This window comes from Glossina fuscipes, unplaced genomic scaffold (genome assembly GCF_014805625.2).
Source record: "Glossina fuscipes isolate IAEA_lab_2018 unplaced genomic scaffold, Yale_Gfus_2 2, whole genome shotgun sequence".
Lineage (NCBI taxonomy): Eukaryota > Metazoa > Arthropoda > Insecta > Diptera > Glossinidae > Glossina > Glossina fuscipes.
In genome coordinates, this window is record NW_023998416.1 from 1,680,442 (window position 1) to 1,704,743 (window position 24,302).

At 33.1% G+C, this 24,302-nt stretch overlaps 1 protein-coding gene across 8 annotated transcripts in view; it reads left to right on the forward strand.

Annotated features, from left to right (window-relative positions):
* LOC119633184 overlaps positions 1-23,929 on the forward strand; it is a 59,473-nt gene extending 35,544 nt beyond the window's left edge. For 2 of the 8 annotated variants that reach the window (XM_038026559.1, XM_038026560.1), the window contains 18 exons: positions 3,210-3,462; positions 3,563-3,895; positions 4,014-4,051; positions 4,126-4,418; positions 4,792-4,947; positions 5,680-5,745; positions 10,612-10,747; positions 12,140-12,270; positions 13,378-13,761; positions 13,855-14,184; positions 14,272-14,709; positions 14,761-14,861; positions 15,527-15,640; positions 16,180-16,495; positions 16,758-16,856; positions 21,731-22,148; positions 22,217-22,362; positions 22,430-23,929. In XM_038026559.1, coding sequence (XP_037882487.1) covers positions 3,210-3,462; positions 3,563-3,895; positions 4,014-4,051; positions 4,126-4,418; positions 4,792-4,947; positions 5,680-5,745; positions 10,612-10,747; positions 12,140-12,270; positions 13,378-13,761; positions 13,855-14,184; positions 14,272-14,709; positions 14,761-14,861; positions 15,527-15,640; positions 16,180-16,495; positions 16,758-16,856; positions 21,731-22,148; positions 22,217-22,362; positions 22,430-22,783 — 4,106 coding nt within the window. In that variant the 3' untranslated portion in view covers positions 22,784-23,929. The remainder of the gene's footprint in view (positions 1-3,209; positions 3,463-3,562; positions 3,896-4,013; positions 4,052-4,125; positions 4,419-4,791; positions 4,948-5,679; positions 5,746-10,611; positions 10,748-12,139; positions 12,271-13,377; positions 13,762-13,854; positions 14,185-14,271; positions 14,710-14,760; positions 14,862-15,526; positions 15,641-16,179; positions 16,496-16,757; positions 16,857-21,730; positions 22,149-22,216; positions 22,363-22,429) is intronic. The other 6 variants (XM_038026566.1, XM_038026562.1, XM_038026565.1 and 3 more) reach the window with 6 other exon arrangements.
* Positions 23,930-24,302: the final 373 nt, after the last annotated feature.

The window sequence follows — 24,302 nt, forward strand, 5'->3', positions numbered from 1 at the left end:
TATTTTAATTAATAATGAGTCTAAAGATTGTCGTTATTATTATATAAAATTATCATATAAACCATTACATGTTACAAGCGTTGTAATGGCATACAAAGGAAAAGCAAAAATTTAACTGATGATTTATCATCAAAAATGCAGGATTTTCTTCAAAAGTTTTTTGTTAGGCAAAAGGCGAACAGACGACCAACATCCACTGTAAAGCTTGCAAACACATATCAAGGTCGTTTTGTGAGTAAAGCGGGTGAGGCAAATAGTTTTTCAACAATAAATAAAATAAAAATATTGAAGAAAGTTAAAAGAAGACAAACAATCACTTGCACGTACCATAGTTTAAGTTTATAATTTTTGTCACAATTTTTCTCTCTCCCTTCTCTGTCATATTATTCTTGTTCTCCTTTTTTTTTTAGTGTTTACTTAATTGTAAACCCCACCATCATTGAACATTGGGGATATATTGGATATGTTCTTCTGTTTGTAACACATGCGGGAATGCGGGTTAGAGACTTTGTAAAGAGAATATCATCTTCATTCCCATAGAGTACATTTTGTTTTTTCGTCCACTTGTCCGTTTGTCTTTCTATTTCAAGTGTTTCGAAAATTCATGGTCACAAGAGTTGTTATATAGCGTACGTGCACTTAGCTTACGGGGAAAAGATTAAATATTGAATGCCGATAATAAACAAAAAACTGCAAAGATTTAAAAAGTTAAAGAAGGACTGGGCGTGCTGACCTTTTAATCACGTTCCCAGTAAGAAAAAACTTTTAGTTTATCAGTTATGAGAAATATTCAACTAAATTGTATTAATTATATATTCTGTGACCACCTAAAAGATTAGTGTAAAAAAAGTTTCGCCCACTTAACTGATACGCCTGCAATTAATAAAACAATGTTTATGTATTTTGCTTGAAGATTGTGAATATCGTAGTTTGGTGCCAAGGAAATTATCACTGTTTACTTGCTTTTTATTTCGTTTCAGTTTCTTTGTCTTTGTAAAAAGTCGCCGTTAATTAGGCTCAACTCCAAACTGACTTAAAATAGAAAATTCTCCCATTAAGGATAAAGTGAAAGATATTCGGTGCATCATTAAGTGACTGAATTTTGAAGTCGAAAAATTCACTTACTACTCCTGGAACTTCTCTCTGTTTAAAGTTTCTTTTTTAATTTTTTTTATTTTTAACACTTGCATTCACATTGAGACCTATGTGTTCGTTAATAGCGGAGTGTCCTGCACGGATTTTATATGAGCGAAAGATTATAGTTCAAGTTTAGGAAATACTTAGCAACGATTCCTTTTTGTGTAGAGGAAGTAATTGATGATCTAAAACGTCATATGCTGAGTTTTCTAGGGATTTTTTATCTATGATTGTTTCAACCAAGCAAAAACTCCTTTTTTTTTGTGGAAAAAATAACTCGTGGCCACAAAATTTAATTTCTAAGATTTGCACTGAATTTTTATCTACCCTACCTCTGTACTCTCGCCGTTGGATCTAAAAATATATCCACTCACAGATTTATTTCTCTTTATGCATAGATAAGAGACCGTTACGAAACTCCTATAGCGATTCGAACTTTTACACAAGTTTACACTTACGGAAGCGTTTACATAGACTACAAGTTGAAGCTGACGATTGTTAAGCGCTATCATAACGGAATTTCCTATCAGAAATGTGGGTAAGCCGCGAATATTATTGAAGCGTTTTTATCATTAAACGATAAGTTAAACGTTCAAGAGAAACCAGGCGCATCCCGAAAGGAATACACTATAAGAAAATAAATCGATTTTAGGCTTGCATTAGGAATGCATTTGTCGGATTAAGCGGTCAGACTCCTTACTCCCGTAGGGAGAAATAAAAAGATGCATGTACCGTCGATAAAGGGGTTACTGAACGGATACTTGTAATCCGTCTATGTCGGGACAGCCCCTTTTTGTGCTCTCAAGCCACATTCAGATTTCAGAATGCATAGCGAAAACGCTAAGTGGTCAATATTCTGGGCATAGAAACGAGTGAGTTACATAATTACAATTTACTGGATACGAATCTAAGATTATCTAAGGTTGACTAAGTTCTTAGTTTAGCAATGTTCTTATATCATTTCTTCTTACCCGTTATGGTTTCTCATGTTTCCCTGCTAGTTTTGCTCTTTTGTTTCTACGACCTATGCATCTTGTATTATGATACTTTGTTCACCATTTCATTGCTACGTTTATGCACTTTTCTGTCCGCGGTTTTGTCCGCGGACACATCTGCTCTTTGCTCGGCAGAGTAACAAAAGAAGCCAGAGATTCGTTGCTCTTTCAATATTATATCTGAAAAGTTGTCGTTTATGACCCAACTCGTATCAGCTTCGTTTCGCTTAATAGCTAGCTTACACGTAACTTAGACTAACACCCATTAGAACAGAGACAATTTCAGCCCAATACTGAGAGATAGCTTTGGACCGTGACAACAAATACCCATATATAAAAGGTTGTAAAACAATTATTAGTTTTAAAATATTGAATCGTTATATAACATATTCTAGTTTAAAGAACTATCAGCTTATGATTGGATTGGTATTAGCATCAAAGTTTTCAAAATAATCTTTTTTAGAGATTTACTATCCAAGTTTAAGGAACTTACGAGACTACTCTCACTAACTTTCTAAAAAGCGAAATGACTGAGCAGCTAAACAAAGACTTGAAAATTAAGTAGACATTGCCATAGCGTTCTAGAAAGTTATCAGAATTAAATGCAAAACACAAAAAAAAAAAAAAAAAAAAAAAAAAACTTTATTAAGCAAAATAAAAAATATAAGAAAGAGAGAAATAGCTGAGAGCAATGCTTTTCTTTTCTAGATTAGTTTTATTTTCTCGTTGATTATTTACGTAATCAAAAAAGTTTTTTTTTTTAAATAAATCTTTTGAAAATCCATCACTGTTAACTTTATAACATTTTTTTTTTAGATATATAAGTTTAGCTTTGCATGCAATGTACTTTGCTTAAAATGCATTGCATAATACATTGCAATGCATTTGCTAAAATCGTTTACTCAGCTACGTCTTCAACACACACATAGTGGTGGCAATTGTTTAGTATATAAATAAATCTCGTGCTGTGATTTCACTTACAATTTAAAGTTTTATTATGCAATCCTGTGAATGTAATCAGCTCATTAGCTAATCGTATTTTCATTTTCATTTTCATTTAAATTTTCATTTTCTTAGCTTCTCGTCACTTTCGTCGTAAAGTTCCCTATGCTGGGCATTTGATGACACCACGACGTTTATGGCTTAATAAAATACCTACACAATGTGATGTAGTTATTGAATTTCCCGAAGATGCACCTGATGAGGCATTACGTTGGCTATTGACACGTATTCGTTCGCAACCTTCTGCTGGTTTGGGCTTGGTTGTGCAAGTTAAAGCTCATGAAAGTTCACGACGTAACGCATTTTATATAACCGCTCCAACAAATATGTAAATTTTCACGATTGTTTCGTTATTGCTTTTTTTTTGTAGAGAAATAATAAACATTTCTTTTTTGTTTTTGTCATTGTCATTTTGTCATTTTGAAAAGTTTATTTAGAGCGGCAGAAGAGGCCCGTCTACCGAAACGTCTGCGACCCGATTTGGGTGGTGCTTTACGTGAGTTTACCACACGCGAAAGTCACTGTTTTCAGCAATTAAAATCCGACGAGAGTAGCACCAATTTATTTACCTCGCAAGAACGTCAATGGTTAGTATTGCAGGTATTGCAAGGTATGAGAGCCAGCCCAACCGATGTTGAAGCTTTACAGGGCCGCGCCGCCGTTGATGAGGGACAAAGCATTGTGGCTGCTTGGCAAGAAACTGGTTTAATTACACAAATTTTTCCTTTACATGAAACCAAGACTTTAACCCAACTACAAAGGTAATTCAAATATAATTTTTTTTCACTACTTCATCCTATTTAACAGACATCGTCATGACAAAATCTGTTACTTCTTTTTCCTATTTATATATATATAAATCAACTCTGTGCTAAAAAGGAGTTGGGTTAAGCAAATATTTGCACCTCAACCTTTGGGTAAGAATTTTAAATACGATATAAATACGACTGTAAGAACTTGATAGTCTTTCATTTCATTTACTTCATTTTAGACGATATTGCTGAATATTTTGGTGTTAAGGTTGCCTTGTATTTTGCTTGGCTGGGACATTACACTTCTGCCTTAGGCGTGCCAGCGGTTTTTGGTTCCATATTATATATAATCCTATGGGGTAAAGGTCAAACGGCTCAGGATATGGGACATGTCTTGTTTTCGCTGTTTAATGTGGCTTGGGCTTCGCTCTATTTGGAGGCTTGGAAACGTTACTCAGTGGAGTTGGCATTTCGTTGGGGCACGTTATCAACGCCACCCGAGCTTTTAGAACCTCCGCGACCACTATATAAGGTAAGATTAAATAAAAGTTTTCGTTCGTTATACTTAAACGTTCGTTCATTACGAAATGTTTACGAATACCTTGGATTATGCAAGACGACGTATATATATATATATATATATCTTAGCTGCGCAAAAAATTTTAAAATTTTCAATGCATTTCAATGATCATGTGTGTATGCATTTTGTTGAACGTAGGTGCATAATATTTTGAAAAATTGAAAGCATAAAAAGCTTTGAAGTATTTATGTCAATTGTCGTCTTAAAGTCTGAAAAGTTATAGAAATTTCTTACTGTCATTGATTAAAACGACTTGAAAACAACTATTACGCATTCGGCCGAAACAAATTCATTTCTTTCTTCTTTTGCATTTCGATTTTGACAGGGTTCCCTTGTTGAAAACAACGTAACTGGACGTTTGGAACCCAAAGAGGCACCGGCATGGAAAAGACGAGCATTTCGTTATCTTGTTAGTTTTCCCATAATTGGTTTATGTTTGTTACTTGTATTCGTCGTAATGTTTTTGATGTTACGCTTTCAGGTAAGTCCAAAAAAGTTCAACGTACAAATATAGAAAATATTATCCTTACACATATAAGCATATATGTAATGACGTTTATGTGTGCAATCATGTGTTGATATTGCAAAGTGTTTCGTTTGCACAAAAATCTCTTGACTTAAATTAAAAAAGGCAAAAAAAGAAGCCGTAGAAAGAAGAAGAAGAAAAAAAAAAAAAAACGATTTGCCCTAAAACTTTGTTTTAAGTGTGTGTTAGTTTAGTAACAATTTATATAATGAAAAATTTATGCACGCGCACATATGTGTATACGTTTATTGCCACTTTTAAACACTTTAAATAATGTGCTCATAAATTTTAAATAGAAAGCACAAATTACATGTTCAGCAAACATTGGCCTAAAAAAAATTTTACAGTTTGCCATACTTTGACTTTTTCTCCGCGTTAAACTTAACACTTTAAACCTCAATTGTTATAATAATAAAAAAAAAAAAAAAAGAAGAAAACAATTCTGAAAAACTTTTGTGGTTTAAGTATCCTTTACATTAACAAGACCTTCAACCTTGTAGCCACTTTGTGGGGGAAAAAACTTTTCTCTTTTAGTCTAAGCTTAGATGATACTTTCTCATAATAAACTCTTTTCAAACGCATATTACACTTTCAAAATACTTTTTTTCGTAGTTTTTGTCTCCCGTTATTTGTGTAAATCATGCTTTTTTTTTTTGTTTTATTGACATTTTAAATATATTTTTACAGGATTGGCTGGATAGCAATAACATACCTGATAAAGGAATTGGCCAATGCATATATAATTTACACAAGGTTATTATTTATTTATATGTTTATTATATACATACATACATACATACATGCACATGTGTTTGAAAATTAATTCTCATCGCGTAACCATAAGGCCTTTAATAAATATTTAATTTAATCATTATTTTCAGAATTTTATTCAATTTTTCTTTGACTTTTTCCCAAATATTAGGTCAACAACAAACTATATGGTTTATCGAATACTAATAAATTGTTGTAATAATTAAATAATAGTTTATTAATTTCTCATTAAATTTTCTTATTGAGTTATATTATACAAATTTTACGTTTGTGCTTTTGTTTCACGAATATATCATATCTCGCTGGCTTTATCTTTCTCTACCTCTTTCCCGGACATATTTTCCACAACACACCATTGCAATGACATTAATAAACCACAATTACCGTTACACGATACTCGTTCTCCATAATATTTTGTAGTCAGCTGTGAAGTGTGTACTTATAAATTATATGTTAGTTTATAATGCTTGAGCATACTTTTAGGAGTCATAGGTTTTTTATGAATGCACAATAACAAAACGAATTACGTATACGTCGTGGGGACAAAAAAAAAAAAATGAAAACAAAGTTAGAGAGAAAACTTGTTGATATATACCTGTTTTTTTTTTTAAACTGTAAACACACAGTATATATGTGCGCACACAATTAAATACAAACGCTTTTAAGTAGGCTTTGTGAATTATAATGGATGAGTGGCGATAGTGTTTCAGAGTGAAGAAATTATAAAATTTTAATGAAAATCCTTTCAAAACGTATGACATTAGAAAAATTTTATTTATGCATACTTTGTTTTAATTGTTGCATATGTACATCATTTCCGAGAAAAATTAATTACAAATTACATTTGCAAAAAATTTTTCTCTCGTTCATTTATAAAATATATGTATGGTCAGTGGAAGTTTTGTTGATGCGACGACAGTGGTTTGAAGTGTATTTTGTTTATAAAAGGGGAAACATATGTCAATGATGTATTTGGTTTTTTTTGTTCTCAGCAATGACAAAAGCGGTCGCAATGTGAACGAAAGAGTTTTTCTTTGAAAGTGGTCTAAGTCCATTTTATATTATATTTGAGGGTTTTATGTAACTGGCCTGAATTATATTTGTATATGTAATAGGCTCATTTTATTTTTTCCGTATGTTAAATTAAATTGAGTTTATAATGTGAATGTATTATTAGTTAAAAAAAATTTATACATATTATTTTTATTATTATTATTTATCAATATTGTATCTTTGCAGAAATTGAACTTATACCTCCCTCAAAGTACTCATGTATGTAATTGCTTTAAGTATGTAAGGTTCATATTGACAAAATGATGAGAATTTTGAAGGAATTTTTTATAGAGTGATTTGTAAATAGAGAACTCTTAGCAGATTGCATTCTTTATTATCAAAATAAATGGACTTGCACCACTTTGAAAATTACAATTTCGTAAAGGAGAACTTATAGAAAAAGATTTAATTAAGTAAGTGCGGGTTTCGACTATATATACTTAGGAGATGCTACGGAATTGTATAAAAATATAATTTGAAACATATATAAAATACACGATGAATGCCAAAACAAAAAAATTGTTATGATTTAGAAGGTGATTGTTAAAGAAAAAAATGAGGAGAAGAAATTCAAAAAAAAAAAATAGTTAAAAAGTTTTTCAATTTCAAGCGTAACTAATGACTTGAACTTACAACTTGCAATCACGAAGCTAAAGGACAAAGATTTGAAATTTTTATAAATTCAAATCAAAAGAAAATTATGTTTCCCTTATGTGTTGATCCTTAGATAAAGTCTACAACCTCAAGCAGTTGTCTGTTTATGCCGATAAATACGTAAAACCCGGAATATTTTTTAATGAGAATTCGGTACTTATCTCTCGTAGGTCCCAAAGTAAATATAAGTTTCGATCTCTTTATATTAGGCACATATTGTTTTTCAATAAATGAGTTTCGAAAGTAAGTAAGTTAGAAAGCTTCTTGTCAATATTGTTATGAATTCTAAATATCCGTTATCTAAAAGAGCTTTCGAGTGCTCTTCATCCTGCAATTGTCAAGTATACAAGGATATATTATATCTGTGCAACGCCCAGTAGGACTTGAGATACTCTCACCTCTATTATACCGATCGATTCAGAACCACTTTTGAAACAGTGAATCGATTTAAGTTTGTCTGTCCGTCTGCTTGCATTGTTTTCTTGCGCTCAACCCCAAATTTTTTAGATATTGCGTTAAAATTTGGTACATTTGGGGCCAAGAACGAACGCTATTGAAAATAATTCGGATCGTATTACTTTTTCGATCATTTCTCATAAAACGCCTTATTGTGAAAAATCGATGTATGGATAACTACAGTATGTCGGGTATTTAACGGTAGACAAGAGTAATTTTTGTTGTTTTTAGCTTTGAGATAATCCGAATAATGCTTTGCCGAAATTTTCCCTTATTTCTCACAGATATGAAAATTTCTATTATTTTTTTCCAAGATTTCAATCAAGTTTTTATGAAAATTGAAATTTCAATTACAAAATTGTTTTAGTTGATTACGAAACTAATTTGGACGGCAAAGTACACTATAATTGCATTGCATTTAGAAAATATAATTTAATTTAGCCAAATGAAAAGAAGCAAACAAATTTCAAGATTTCATAAAAGCAACGTTAATCCAATGCTGTTAAAAGATTTATGAAACATTCAGAAATAAAGCAAAGCATAAAATAAATGCAAAAATTCCTTATAGATAGGCATGAAATAGAGATTATAATATAAGATACATATATCCTATAAAATAAGATATTAAGACGTAACAGTTTTATAAGGATTTGAACTTTCAACATAATCATAAAATCGTATATTTATTATCGGATTAATGCCTAAAACCATACGTAAACAATATTTTTTCTTCTAATCTTAGCCATAGTAATAGTTAGTGGGAGAAACGTAATATTTCTAAGACCGTGGCCCGGTCCAAAATCACTGAGAATTTGCGAATTGTTGTTTTTCTCTCTGTACCTTAATGGGTGCATAAGAAGCTTTGTCAGTAATGTATGCAAAATGTTTTTATGAAATTTTGCTCCTTATTTTCTATCTCGGGAGTGATAACGAAGGATAGACTTTAGTTCTTCCACAATTTTTGATTAAATCAAATAGATCGCATAAAGCAAGAAATACGGTCGCATTGTTTCCAAACACAACCAAAGAAAAAAAAATATAATTCTTTATTTAACAACATTTTCACGCAAAGGATACTTTCGATGGAAGCCTCTACATGACTGTGGATCAGAGGGACCGTTCAGCTAAGTTTAGCAAAACTAATTTTCTTGCCATAAGGCATAAAGTAAAGTAAAGTCAATCATAAAGTACTAATAATTAAATTCTATTGTAACACGAAAGCTCATTGTCATGGGAGACCCTATATACTTTAAGGCCCCAAATATAGCTAAAATTTGATACATTTCATTTTTATGTCAAATTACTATTACGGATTTATTTCCTCTTTTATGGACAAATTTTAAAAATTTGCTTTCACATAACGACTTCAAAAATGAACCATTATATGGGAAGTGATCGCAAAAGTCGTCTGGATCTCATTGTACCAATTTTAGACAAAATATCTCAATAATGATTTGGAGAATGAACATGGGGAATGAATATAAAGGGATGCAGGGGCGCACATGAAACAGTAGACAGACAAACAGACGACCAGACAAGCAGACGAGACCGGTACAATAAAGTCCATCTTCATTCTTTTAGGACATACATACATTTGCACAAACTTAATACACCCTATTAGAAGTGCTGTGGGTTTTAAAAAAAAAAAAAAATAAAAAAAAAATATCATGCGATAAATACCCGTTTTTCTTGCGTTATAGACAGTGCGAAAGAAAGGAAAAACAAATATATTACAATGAAATTAACTTAAAATCTCACATTTATTATTATGATTTTTTTTTATTTATTTTTATTTTTTTTTTTTTTTTTGTAGTAAAAAGAGAATTGCAAAATTAATATGTTATACTAATGATGATTATAAAAGTTTTACCAGAAACTTAATCATGGCATTTGGCTTTAGTCCATAAACATGAAGTACAAGCCTGCGAAATTTCCTTAAAAACCATAACAAAATGTTTACGTTCATGAAAGCAAAGCTATAATCAGATAATAGCTGTTGTTATAGCAATTTCGTGGGTCAATAATTTCCAAGACCTTTAACACTTTAAATAGAAAAAATTTACGCATTTTAAGTTTGAAGATAATATAGATGCTAGAGAGTTCATGGTCATTTAATTTCAAAGCGCTCACTTTTTCAAAGAAGTTTTTCTCTCTCAGGTAACATTAAACTGAAGCAAAAATATTTATTCTTCCTTGCGTATGCATATACGTACGTACATATATATAAATATGTACAGATATGAAAAGTTTTGATTGAGGCATTCCATTGATAATTTCAACAGTTTATTTAAAGCTTTTGCTGTTGTGTGTGTGTGTGTGTGTGTGTGTGTGTGTGTAGTATTGGATTAATGGAAGTTGGAAAGCGATTTAGAAAATAGAATTTAGCTTTAAAACTTATAATTGAATATAAAGTAAATAACATTTAAATGTATATTGCATTCGAGTAAAAGAGAATCGAAGCACTAGTAATTATTCGCTCCTAAAAACTATTAGTCTCCTTATATATATATATATATATATGTATATATAACTCTACATATATTTATATAACGGTGTTTAAGTCTGCAAGAGAACATTTGTCTTTATGAAGAAAATGTTTATTAAGAAAACTAATTCCTTTCCTTCTTCCACTAGATGCAATTATAATCGTTGTTGTGTTTTTTCTATGCATTTCCCATCTAATAGGATTGGTGGGACTCTAAGCTACCAGTGGAAGGTGTTGTTTGTTGTTTAAGTGTTATTCCCAAAGTGTTATTAGCCGGCGCGATTACCCTAATGGATGAAGCTTATTACAAGTTGGCTGTATGGTTAAATGATAAAGGTAAGATATAAAAATTCTATTTCTTTTTAATACTTATTTTATTACATTTTGTATTACACGCTTTACGCATTGGCTTAGCAATCAGACACGCGATTCAAGTAGATTTATTCATTACCAGCATTATTATTATATTCGCTGATTTAAAATTACTTTTTAAAGGCATCTACATGAATAGCTTATGGGTTTCCTTAGTATTACTTAAAGTAAATACAAAATTTTCGTAACATTTTGATGAAAACCAAGCCAGGATAACATCATTTTTCCCGTTAAATTCACATTAGAAGATTATCTGATCTTTCGAGCCTATATTACGGATAGTATTGTCTTATAAGTAATAATAATAAGTAAGAAAATTATATTCAATTTTACCGAATATTTTATACGCCACCCGTTGTCCTTATCCTAGTGAAGATTGAAAAAAAAAATTAAAAAAGTGAATATATTTCGTAATATTGGGGAAGTGTGGCGCGATTTTATTGACATTTTGTAGAAGATACATGGGATTTTTTATAGTGTGCATATTATAATTTATGACGTAACTCCAGAAAGTGAAGGCGTTCTCTGCTTATCTTGCACGGTAAGTTTGTCCTTTGACCGATTCGATGCCCCAAACGTTCTGTAAAGCTTGAAGCCGATAGTTGTATCTTTGCAGTCGGGAGAATGTTTCCAATAGGCTTAACACAGGCGGACAAAGGGAATCAGAATTTGATGGCAACTAAGAATATGCATACTTTGTGGGGTCTCTGAAGATTCCTTCTGGGCTATGCAAACGTATTGGCAAAATGAAACCAACTTGTACGCCGTTTCTCGACAAAAACCAATAATGTAAGGTGGTAAGAAGACACTCTAAATAGATTTGCAAAATTTTGCAGGAATTGGAGCAGCTTTTGGCCATCTTTCCATATGAATGCTCTTACAAGAAATAGAATTTTATGACAATAATAAGAATAAGGTTTTAATTATATATAATGAAGGTTGGCTCAGAATATGATTTCACTTATAATATATGTTTATTCCACTAAGTTTGGACCGTATTGGAGGCGTATTTCTTAGAATAGGTATATTTTCCCAAGGTGTATAGTGTTTTATAATTAAACCAACTAAAGGCGAGCTCGTATAAGACATTCAATAATCGGTCCCGCCCGACTATAAGGCCTTACATCGAATCTTCTACTACTTTATTAAGATGTCAACAAATACCATTTTTTAGTTCAGCCATGAACTTTGAACGACATTTATTATTTGTATAGATGCTGAATACATTTATTATAAGTAGAGACATGTTCACGTTACGTACATATATTAAACTAAAGCAAACAAGCAAACTATTGAACGGTTAAAAGTTGTTTTTTACGTTAACTAATACATCCTTAATTTGCTCTTTTCTTTTAGAAAACTATCGTTTACAGTCCAAATACGAAAACCATTTAATAGCTAAAGTGGCTCTCTTCCAATTCGTGAATTCTTTTTTGTCATTATTTTATATAGCATTCTATCTTCGAGACGAAGAAAAACTAAAAGAGGTAAGTCAATCCATGAAATCAGATTAATGGCTACTTCTATTAACTTCAGGGAAGAATAAAAGCCGATAAAAAGCAATTAGTCCTGAAATTAAACTCTAGGTGCCAGTGAGTGAATCAAAGCCACTTTTGTCTTCGAGTTTCAAAATGGTTTGGAAACCATTTATATCATATTTTAGATCAATTTCTTGCGTAGGTTGTGTGGTTTTGCTTAGTGGGTGAGGTCCGATCACGCCTATTTCTAACGCTTAACTTGTGAGACCTAACGTACACGCTATGCGATAAAAAGGTAACACATACAAAAACATGTTGAAAGATTTGCGAAATGTACGGTGAGGACGCTGTGAGCGCACGAAGGACTCAGGAGCGATTTACTCGATACCGTTCCGTAAATTTCGTTATCAAAGGTGCACCTTGCAGTCACTGAAAGGGTCGAGGAAATTTCGCAACTGGCGGAACAAGACGGGCACGTAAGTTGTCAGGAATAGGAAAGGCACTAAACGTCAAGCACATGACAGTTTGGAATCATTTGAAAAGAACAGGCTACAAAAAGCAGCTCGAAACCGCAGAAAAAACCGCAAAGATTTTTTATATGACCCCTTACATAGATTTGAGTGAACATTTTCTACAAATTCCCAATCAGAACTTTAGCTCGGATGTGTTCGTCCTCGACGGTGTTAGCTGTAATCCTAACCCTTCGTCTTTTGTCGACTCATGGTTTGCCTCTAGCTTATCGGTAGCTTATAATTTTCTACCCTAAGAGCTACCTACCTTTGGAACCTTTTGTTAGTGATAAATAGAAGAACGATGGGACGAAAAGTCCCAGATCTTCCCAGAAGATCTTATGCTGATGAAGAGTATGTAGACAATGGGGGATCTTTGATCTATTTTTTAGGGATGATATATATATTTTATAAAAAGTCTAAAAGCAATTTTGGTTTGAACCTGAGCCAAGGGGTATTATTCGATGATGCGGTTTGTTTCATTTTATAATTTTAATCTAAGCAGTATTCTACGGGCTTCGATTATAAATAACACCGGAATATTTCTGCCAATATGTTCGCTTTTTATAATTTGTTTTCTTTTTTTTCTTTTATCTTACTATGTCAGCAATTAGCTGGTCTCCTAATTTCCCGTCAGATAATAGGAAACTTGCGCGAGTCTGCAATACCGTATTTCGTCGAACAATGGCGTTTAGCTAAACTCAGTTTTACCATGTGGGGTGCTCTAAGTCCTACTCAAAGTGTAAATCGGTCTATATTGGATTCGGCTGATCATGCACCAAATGGAAATGGTGGTAATAATGCTGAGAAACCGGCACCGGAAACAGGAAGTGCTGCGTCCACACCCCAAACGGTTGGTACACCATCAAAACAAATGCCTAAAAAATCAGTAGATTCCATTGCATCAGTATCAACACAAATCTCTTCAATATCGATAGCGTCCAGTAAACGTAATATTGGCCAAGCGGAAATTGAAAGTTCGCTATATAAAGTAAATCGTTCAGAAATGTTTTATTACTTTCATCAGTTGGTAAATATTATAAATTGTTCCTTTTCTAAATCTGTTTTCTTTACTTTCATTTAGTATGACGGCACGTTTTCCGATCATTTGGAAATGTTAGTGCAAATGGGTTATGTAGTTTTATTTTCGGCTGCATTTCCATTGGCCGGTATTTGTGCATTGATTAATAATCTAATGGAAATAAGGTCCGATGCTTTCAAATTGGCTCATGTTCATCAAAGGCCATTCGGGCAACGTGTAGCTAACATTGGTACCTGGCAAAATGCATTAAGTTTACTATCATTGGCTGCTGTCATTGTTAATTGCGCCTTAATTGGTTTATCCGGTCAAGTGTCACGTTTATGGCCAGGCTTAACCACAGTACAAACCATTATACTAATTGTCACTTTGGAGGTAAACAATAATGAAGTTGTCCGTATGCAGCACACAATGTGATAGTAACGGTAATGGTGTTGTTTTCTTTTACTTTTCATTTTGAAGCATATCATGTTGGCTTTGCGGTCAGCGCTTACTTGGCTATTGCCTGAGTTACCATCTTGGCTGGCAGCTGAAATCGCCAGAGCTGAACATTGTCGTCGTGAAATGCAATGCAAAGGTACTTCGCCACGTCCCACACCACCAACACCACCGAGTACTACGTCTACGCCTGCCGAACATGAATTGTCGACTTTAAATATGGAAGCAGTTAGAAGCGGTAAAGATGTGAGAAGCACGGAAGCCGCAACTACCACAAGTGAGCAAACTCTGAACAGCCAAATATCCGTAGATGTCTTGTACCAACAACAGGCAGGCCATTTGACAAGTAATTATGAATCCTATTTAGATGATATTTCTCGCTACGGTTTACGGCGTAATGTCGAAACTGAGGAAAACGTGTTCGTGAGTCGTGATTCAACACCGGATTCCCCACCTTCCCAGGTAAGAAAAAATCATAATATCCTTTTGCATTCACTCTGATATGGTTTTTAGACAAGTACGATTTTGATACGTCCCTTGCATGAGTCTACACCACCTAATAGTGGAGCCTCTTTAACGAGTCTTAATCAGGATTTAAGTCATGGACTTAGTGGGTAAGTGGTAATTTATTGCTGTGAAATTGTTTTCACACAAACTCTGCTCTTTTTTTTTTTCGTTTTTCTCAACACTTGTACTTAATTTTCTTTGTTTAATTTTTTTAACATAATTTTTAAAAATATTTTTTTTATCTTAAAACCAATTTCGTGATATCCTCCACTAAAATATGATCAAAAAAAAAAAAAAAAACTATGAAAATGCAGTTAATAATTTCAAAGACTAAAGATGTAAGATCGACGTTGCTTTTAACTCTGCCCATCATAGTTTCAATCAAGTGAGATCGTTTGTATTGTTAGTTTTTAAATCATTAAGAATTTAGTTAATTGAAAATTCTTTCAATATTGGTGGAGGGTAAACAAAATTCGGCTTTAAAGTCGAAAATAACACTTACTTTTTCTACTATTCACACTTTATATTTATAATACAAATTGCCACGTGAACACATCCTTTTTTCTGAAATCCTCACACAATAGCCTTAGTATGAATACGTTTCCCTCTATCTATCTCTTTCTCTCTCTCTCTCTTTGCCTCTCTCTCTCTCTGAAAATACCAAAAAAATACATTAAGTCTTTAAATAATTTTTTTTTAAAAATTAAAAAAAGAAAAAATAAATAAAATATATATATATATATTTTTTGGTATATAAATTTTTGTATCATAGCGCATGTAAAAGTTGTAAGCAGAAAAAGAAAATACTGGAAATTCCTCCATTTCGTGGATATTCATTTCGTAATTTAAGCTCGATACCAAAACAAAGATTGCACGTTTTAACCGGGTAATTTAATCGATAAACCAATGTTGTTGTAGTTTTTCTCGTTTTTTTTTTTTTTTAGTCGTTTTGTTTCCAACAATTAATATAATATTGCAACTGAATGTTTGCGTAGCATTAGTGTTTGTGATAATTAAGTATTTGAAATCTTTGCTGGCGAAAATTAGAAAGACGCGTTAAATAATAGTTTTATATTAATATATAGAAAAGCTTGAATGAATGTATGTATGTATGTATGTATGTATGTATATGTAAACATATTTTGAGTGTATAAAACTTGTTATTCAAAAACAAAAATGGCTAATAATGTGTACTAAAATTTGTCCACTTTTTTCATACCTTTTTTTCTTCTTCTTCTTTTTTTCGTTCATTTTTGTAAATGATTCTTTTTTTTTGCACTAAAAAATTATTCAATTTTATTCATTTTTATTGCATTATTGCGTAATTTCCTCTCTCTCTCTCTCCCCTTTCCCAACCACCCGTCGCTTTACTTGATCATTTTTCCCATTTGCTGTTTTGCGTTTGATTTCATATTAAACATATAGCGGTTCGGCAAGCAGTACAAGTTCTTTGGCCTTAAATGCCCGACAAAATATGCATATACCAGATATACCGCCATTTCGGAAGAAATCAAGCGATTCAGCTGAACATACTGGTAGCAGTGCTAGCAGTAGTCCTCAGCGTACCCGTCAACCGATTTTTGCCTCTTCATCACCTCCACTACCACTACTACCGCCATCACCACCACCACCACCACCACAACCACCATTAACGACAGCTACAACAACAAAAATATCGGAAATACCACCTTTTAAACCACGCAAAATCTCTGCCGAGAGTACTATGCATCTAAATATGAGCGTAAGACACATTCTGTTAATTCTTAACACTTACTTCCTATTTCTCTTTCCCTTATATCTTTGTTTGTAAATAATTTCCATGATCGCTTGTAACTCTGTTTCTTTCATATAACATGCATTTCATTTTTCTAATATTTACTCACAATTTAATTAATATTCATAAGATTTATTATCTATATCTCACTTTTATCCTGATTCAATTATTACCTTTTTTTTTTGTATTGTTATTATTGTACAAAACCCCTTACAACACCTGAAAACAGGAAAAATATCCACAAAAAACTCATGCACCTGAATGGATGTCACGTTTAAAAGTCAGCGATAACATTAATCTGCATAGGAGCATAGATTGCATAGCTAAGGTAGTTACATGCATAACATAAAACATGAAATTACATTTATTTATTATACATCATTTTACATATACAACTGCATCGGTAATACTATCGCTAATAGTCATTATATTCTACACCACTTGTCGTACAGGATATATTGAATTAGCGCAAACGTATGTAGCACTCAGAAGAGCTTAAGATAAGACCCCCTTTTATTATGACGATGGATTCAGAATCATTTTCTAAATCGCGCAAAGTCTTTCTGTCCGTCTTTCTGTATGTTCGTCTAATGTCTGTTCGTGTAAGTGTATGTTCAAGCTACAAGGTCGCAATTTTTGAAGTAATTTAATGAAATTTGGTACACTGATTTGGTGCTTTGACCGAAGGACGAATGGTATTGGAAATGGTCGGACCATTTTTTTGACCACTTCCCCGATATAACGTCTTATTCTGAAAAGTTGTTACATCGAAAAAACTACAAATTTTCAAAATTCCGCGACGTAAGTGGATAAATAGTATTATTTCGGCATTCTGAGCAGGTGTGAAAACTTTCGACCAATTGGGGCAACTTCTCATATAACCGTTCCTACGGAAACTGAATGTTCATATGGTAAACAGGTCGAACTTTCTATATCTCAGGACGAAAATTGGCTCATAATAGCAAATTGAGAAAGAAAGCTACCTTAACGAATTTGGCGCACGTAGGTCTATTTTTTGGATACCACCGCATATAAGGATAGTCGTGCAACGTAAACACTTATATACCAAAAAGGAACAACTGTTAATTTTTCTTGTGATGAAAATTTGTTCATGATAGTAATTAAATAAAAAAAAATCAAATGACCATAATTTGAAACTACGTGGATACATTTCTTGGCCACACCCCATATAAGATATCTCGTAAGCAGTAAGTCCTCGGAAAAAGCTCAATTTTGAATATTTTATGATGAAAATTAATTCATCATTTGGATTACGTAGGTTTGTTCGTTTTTTTGGACCCCTACACATATAGGCGTTATCACGAAAGGCAAAATCTAATCTTCCAATATGCAAGCTTTCACGAAAATTATAGCTTTCCATGAAACTAATGCTAACCTTTTAGTACATTATTACCAAAACGAACGAACAACTGTGCTAGGTGAAGTGGTGTAGGGTGTGTAATAGTCGGTGCTGCCCGACTATGATGTTCTTAATTGTTTTTTTTTTTTTAAATCGGTTTGCGGGAAGTATATCATATATGGTCTGTCAAATTATTACCACAAAACTAGTTTCCTGCCGTCACATATATAAACGAAGAAGCTTTTTCACGCTTCCCATTAGCTTATTGAAAACAGTTCAAACCAATAATTTTTATTAGCTTTGTCGCCCTATTTTACTAAAAATCTTAATCATCTTCTCTGAAGGAAATTAGAATACCAGGTTATCTTATTCGCTTAAGACCGAAAATTAGAATCAAGATCTTGTTATCCAGAAGAGTGTGGTCATGTAGCTAGTCTAGTCTTCTGGTACAGATAGTTAACAGTTTTATCGTAAGCTTTGCTCGGAGGAATATAGTCATTAAACGCGAATTTAATATGTTCTACTGGCTCCGGATATTCGTCGTCTTCACCGAATTGATTCGCTGCAGAGTCCTATTATTCACGGGGCTATACATTAGCTTGTTTGTGACAGTTTTAAGCTGTAAAATGTGATCATAAAATGCAAACTCACTATATTCCAATAAAAATAAATGTTAATCGAGTTTTACGCTTATTTATGTACAGGCACACTCGTGATGGCCGCAAGAGTATGAATATATGTGTGCATATAGAAAAGTATACATATATACATTTATATAGAAATTTATGTAGAAATAGTTCAAACAAACGCGCATAAGAATCAATCGTATTCTCTTAACCATAAAATGCGGATTTCTCGTAATCTGTCAGGATCGAGTATTAATCGTCTTTGCTGAATTGATGTGAAACCAAAGGCCGTAGTTATGAAAGCAAAACATCACGTAATAAATCTCCTGTCTGACACGTATATGGTAACACTGTTGACGGACCTATATGGTTTGTTGATAGTAGAACGGCCTTCAAAACATTTCGAACATTAGTTTACACGTTACAGTCAGTTCAATGACGCAACTCTAGTAATTGTCGAAACAATGGCAAAATCTGAATTTAATGTTTTTAGAAAAACCACCAATTATTAGTGCAAAAAAAAACCAATCAAACTGAGCAACGGCTTAAAAAGTGCTGTGGCATCTTCGCCCCGTCGAAAACGACAATTTGTCTATGGTTTACAGATGTTAAACAACTCCAGATGACTCCGATAACAGTTAGCGCTCTGTTCACACCGAAATCGGTAGTTGTTTCAGAAAACATGAAAAAAGTGTACAGCATTGTTTTGGAAGGCCGAAAAATGCAGTTGTTGTTCTAAAGACACAAGAAAGCAGTGTATTTACCATTTTGCTTGAACGTTGGCCATTACTGTTGACAACAACATGTTGAGGATTCAGAAGAGTGTTTTATGCTATTTAGATGAAATAAATGAGATTTTTTCAAAAGATGTCTGACAGAGGGTTCATCACTATGCTCCAGCCGGACGAGAAGCAACCCGGGAAAGCCACTCAGAGCGACCAAAAAAGCGTTGTCACTAAAACAGCTCCAGCCTGTAAACTAACGGTCGGAACGTCACAAAATTTTGACATGTATTGTTTCGAGGGTGGCGTTATCGTGAAACCGTATGGGTCTGTCATAGATATGTCACATCAGAAACTTATTGAATGATTTGCACGAAAATGTGCATTATTTTCTAATATTATACAACATTAGTTGACTTATCCGACAATTTGCAAGCGTATCTTCCATTAATAAGATACCTAAAACCAACTTTACTGGGTTTGGCAAAAAGACCAAATCGTAAATTTATATTGCTCTGCTAGAACCGAATATTGATTGTGTTTTTTTTTTCACCTAACAACTCAATGGTCGTGGGTTCATATCTCGACTACGGTATGTTTTTAAACAATGCCTTTGATGTACTATTGCTTTAAAACTTTAATCTTAGAATTTATTTCCCTGGCCAAATATATAAATAATAATAATTGTCTTTTTCCAACTAATGCGGACCAAAAGAAAGTTGAAAGATTGTAATAGCATTAATCGAACACATCTCCATCATTATCTGCTTAATCAGAAAATTGCGGTTTTAATTGAAGCAAATGCGGAATAAACGTTCGGCAGATTTTTCAGAAAGATTATGATTTACAGAGGAAATGCTCTATTGGAACCAGCAGCAGCACGTAAAATGTTTGCCCGTTTTCAAATTTTTATATCTAGGAAGATTTCTGTATCTATGAGGTGTCCCGCATCACTCGAAAGATTATTAATAACATCGAGTTGACGAAGACCGGTACTTAAAATAATGACATCGCTGCAGAACTAAACATTGACTATAAAATCATTTATATGAGAGGTATCACACGAATTAAGGGAAAAAAATTCAATAAACTGCATTTCCATGTCCCATGTATCGCTACTGAAGTAAATGCTGAAGCAAAATGAAGAGATTGATAATGGGCAGTAAAAAGTGGATAATCTATTACAACAATGCGGCTCCAATTTGCACAGCCGAATAATACCATTCTCGGCTATCAAATGCGATTAAAACGTGCAATGGATATAAATAATGATTTAGCAAAAGTTGAGATGAATCGGTTTTGAGTTTTGAAGAGTCTATCGAATGGTGGGCCTGTTGCTCTGGAAAATTCGGTAATGGCGTAGAGCTGACTTCAAAAGAAGCCTATGAATGTCAGTTGATTTAGTTTTTCGCCAGGAAATCTCGGAATTTCTATAGAGTTAGCAAAGGTTATCGATCAAAATGGCACACTTGATTTAATAACTTTCATTCGAGTTATACGAATAAAATGTTTGAATTTTTGCTAAAAACATGCCACGTAATGTTTGCTTTACTTACTATATGTATAATATACTTACTTACATATACCAATCTTATATTATACTTTTACATAGGCCAAGGAAACTTTTATCCCAGATTTTAAACCGATAATCGATAAACTTTCTTCGTGGTGGCTCTGAAGCGGATCATGCACATTTTCAATTGCAGCTATGCTCATAAATTAAAAATATGTAGGTTAAGGTACAACTTTTTATTACAATTTTCCACGTCCACGAACATTCGAACCGCACTTAGGCGCAATTAGGCGAACGCATAATTCGACTCAGAATATTGCCCTTGTGTAAAAGAACGTATCAATCCTTTTAATTCTATGTTGAATACATTTCGAAGATGCAAAAGGAACAATTAATGTAGTATATTGTTATCGTTTCATAGTTAGTTATTAAAGATATATCTATGCGAACGTTTCCGTATTGTTTTTGTGAAAAATTTTTGGAATAAAATCGAAAAGCCCGATCTATGTATATAAATATTATTTGCAATAATGACTTGTCTTTAAAAATTTGCATGAAAAAAATTGAAATTTTAATCAATTTTCTCTTTCCCCTTCGTATGTTAATAAATATGTTTTTGCATTTATTAAACATTTTTTTATTGATGGGTACGGAAATCTTATTACAAAACGATTGCCATCGATACATTGTATGCTAATGTAATTTATGTAAATAACGCAAACAACGGATTAATAACCGATTAATGCAAATAACAAATCAAAATTCTTGTGCACTAAATCGCAAAAAATTCTATAATAAATAAACACTACTCACACAAATCCATAATTTTTATGCACTGTGCACTGCTAAATACAATAAATTTTTCGATCAAACTGCTATTTTGCACACTCTAACGCATTCTATCCTTGCATCATACAATATTGCGTGCGTATGTATAATTTATATGTACGTATGTAAATGCAATATGATACGAATAAAAAGGAGCTTAAAAGCACTACAGACACAATGGATATTTTGAAGCCGGCACCTTCTTGGAGTAACGTGACCATGAAAGCACCACAACAAATCACACAGCAACAGCAGCAACACACGTCTCCATTAACAACGGCAGCAATTGCACAACAATCTCACACTTCGGCACATATAGCGCCCTCGTCATCATCCTCGTCAGGGGGTGGCGTCAGTGTAACGGGCGCGGTTAACAGAACCGAAATTGCACGAGCTAGTGTAAGCAGTATGCCCACTTCCTCATCTAACTTTTTACAGCAGCAACAATCTACGGATAAAGAGCAGCCATCAACCTCGCAACAACAACAACAACAACAAGTAAGCACAACAACAAAATCAGGTAGCGGAAGTGCTACTACCCCAGGTGGATGTACCGATGATGAAACAAAAGGTAAGAGACTAGATATTAAAAAATTGGATCAAATTGATCTCTCATCTATATTCTTGCTCGTTAAGCAGCGGCTGAACTGGCTGCTAAGAAATCCCGCCTAAAACAAAAGCTAGTTAAAAGTGCCCGTTCCGTAGCAATATTTTCATTAAAACTTAAAGAACGTCGGCAAAGGGAGGCAGAAAAAGCAGCTGCCATTGCTGTAGAGCATGCCAAGGTAAACGATTTGAAGGTTTTTCCATATATTATGGCATCTTTACTCTCGTTTTTCCCATATTGTAAAGGCTTTAGCAAAATTGCCACCATTACCACAACCGGGCGGTGAATTATCTTTGATACCCATCGAACAATTAATAAAAATTGAAGATATTAAACCACCCACTTTGAAATCGCCACCTACATCATCAACAACAACAGCCACGTCATTAGCTTCTTTGGCATTAGTAACTACAGGTTCGAGTGCGGTATCATCAGCAATTACAACAACAACGGCAACAGCTAGCACAACTTCCTCAGCATTACTAGCGGCCGCAGCTGCACACTTACAACAGCAACAACAACAACAACAACAACAATCGCAATATCATCATCAGCCCCAGCATCTACAAAATCAACATCCGGCATCAGGCAGCTTTTAAAACGCATAGAAAGTAAAAATGAATTTAAATAACCTCGAATTCATTCAAGCATTGTAAATAATCCCCCAGCACAAGAGAGAAGGATTCGTCGTATATTATACATACATACGTACCATACACAAGGGTTAATTTCTAAAATATGAAATATTTTTAATTCGATTTACCGTCGAAGCACAAATTTTTGAAGACTTTAAAAAAAATCAAATTTTTACTAAGTAATAATAGATGAGAGTGCCCTCAGTGGTAGATGTTTTCAATAAATAATCCTCTTTAAAATTATAAATGGTATCGGGACGACCCAGGTCTTTTATAATAATACATTTCTATGAGAAGCAATAGAAGACGATTAGTCTCATCGACGAAACGGGAAGAACCATAACATCAACTTTTGTCGACATAAAGTATCTCAATGAGTAATAGAATCTTCAATCTTCTTCTACAAAACGACAGATATACGACAAACAATAGTTAACTTTTACGAAAGTAATTGACACTTACGGACCAGTAAAAGACGAAACTATAGAAGCCAATAATCGAAACTACTAAGAAACGAGAAGAAATGAGTGCGTGTGATAAACATTCCTCTGTGAAGAGATGCATGCCAATGATCGACATGCAATACATTTCTGCGAAGCAAATGAATATAATGATGTCCTTGTACGAAACAGCAAACCTGTTTATTACCATAAAGCAGTCGAAAACGAAAAACTTCCCTCTAATCGGCTTTCCGCGGTCTCTTTTCTTTTCACCTAACTAAAGAAAGGAAAAATGTAATCGTCTTCTGTGAAACATAAAAAGTCAATGATTGTCCGAAGAAAATCGACGACCCCTTCTGCCTAACGAACGTTATTTCTATAAACGAAACAGAAAGAATAAGTTTCCTTCGAGCAATAGATAGCGATATGATATCTGATGAAAGAAAACTTATTCTTGCTTCCTACTAACTAATGTATGCAAATATGTAAAATATTTGAAAGAAAATATAATATCATTTTTGTCAAAGTACATTTTATACTTCAAATCTATTCAATATTTTTATACTTTTGACTCGCAAACTTCTTTAAACTTCTTCAAAGTTCTTAAAAGTAAAAAGCAGTATAAAATTCACAGAAAAACAGGAGAAGAACTAAAAGCTAAAAAGAAAAAAAGAAAAAAAAAATCAAAGTGACTTAATATACAAACGAAAAAGTTAAAAATATTTACATTTAAAAAGGAACTATTTTACAACATTATTAAATAATAAAATATTTTACAAACAAAAAAAAAAAAAAAAAAAAAAACAAGAAAAACAACTTAAAACTTAACAGCTGAATAGGAAAGTAGGAAAATCTAAAAATCTGTAGTACTATAGTTAAAATAAGATTTTGAAAAAAAAAGATTTAGTTTTATTCTCAAATCATGCGTAGGTTAGATTAGTAGAGAGTCGACAGCAAATGAGAAAAAATATTACATGCGAGATATTAAATTTTTTGTTGCACCTATAGGCAAACGAGACAGAATAAAAGATTGGCTGTATTTT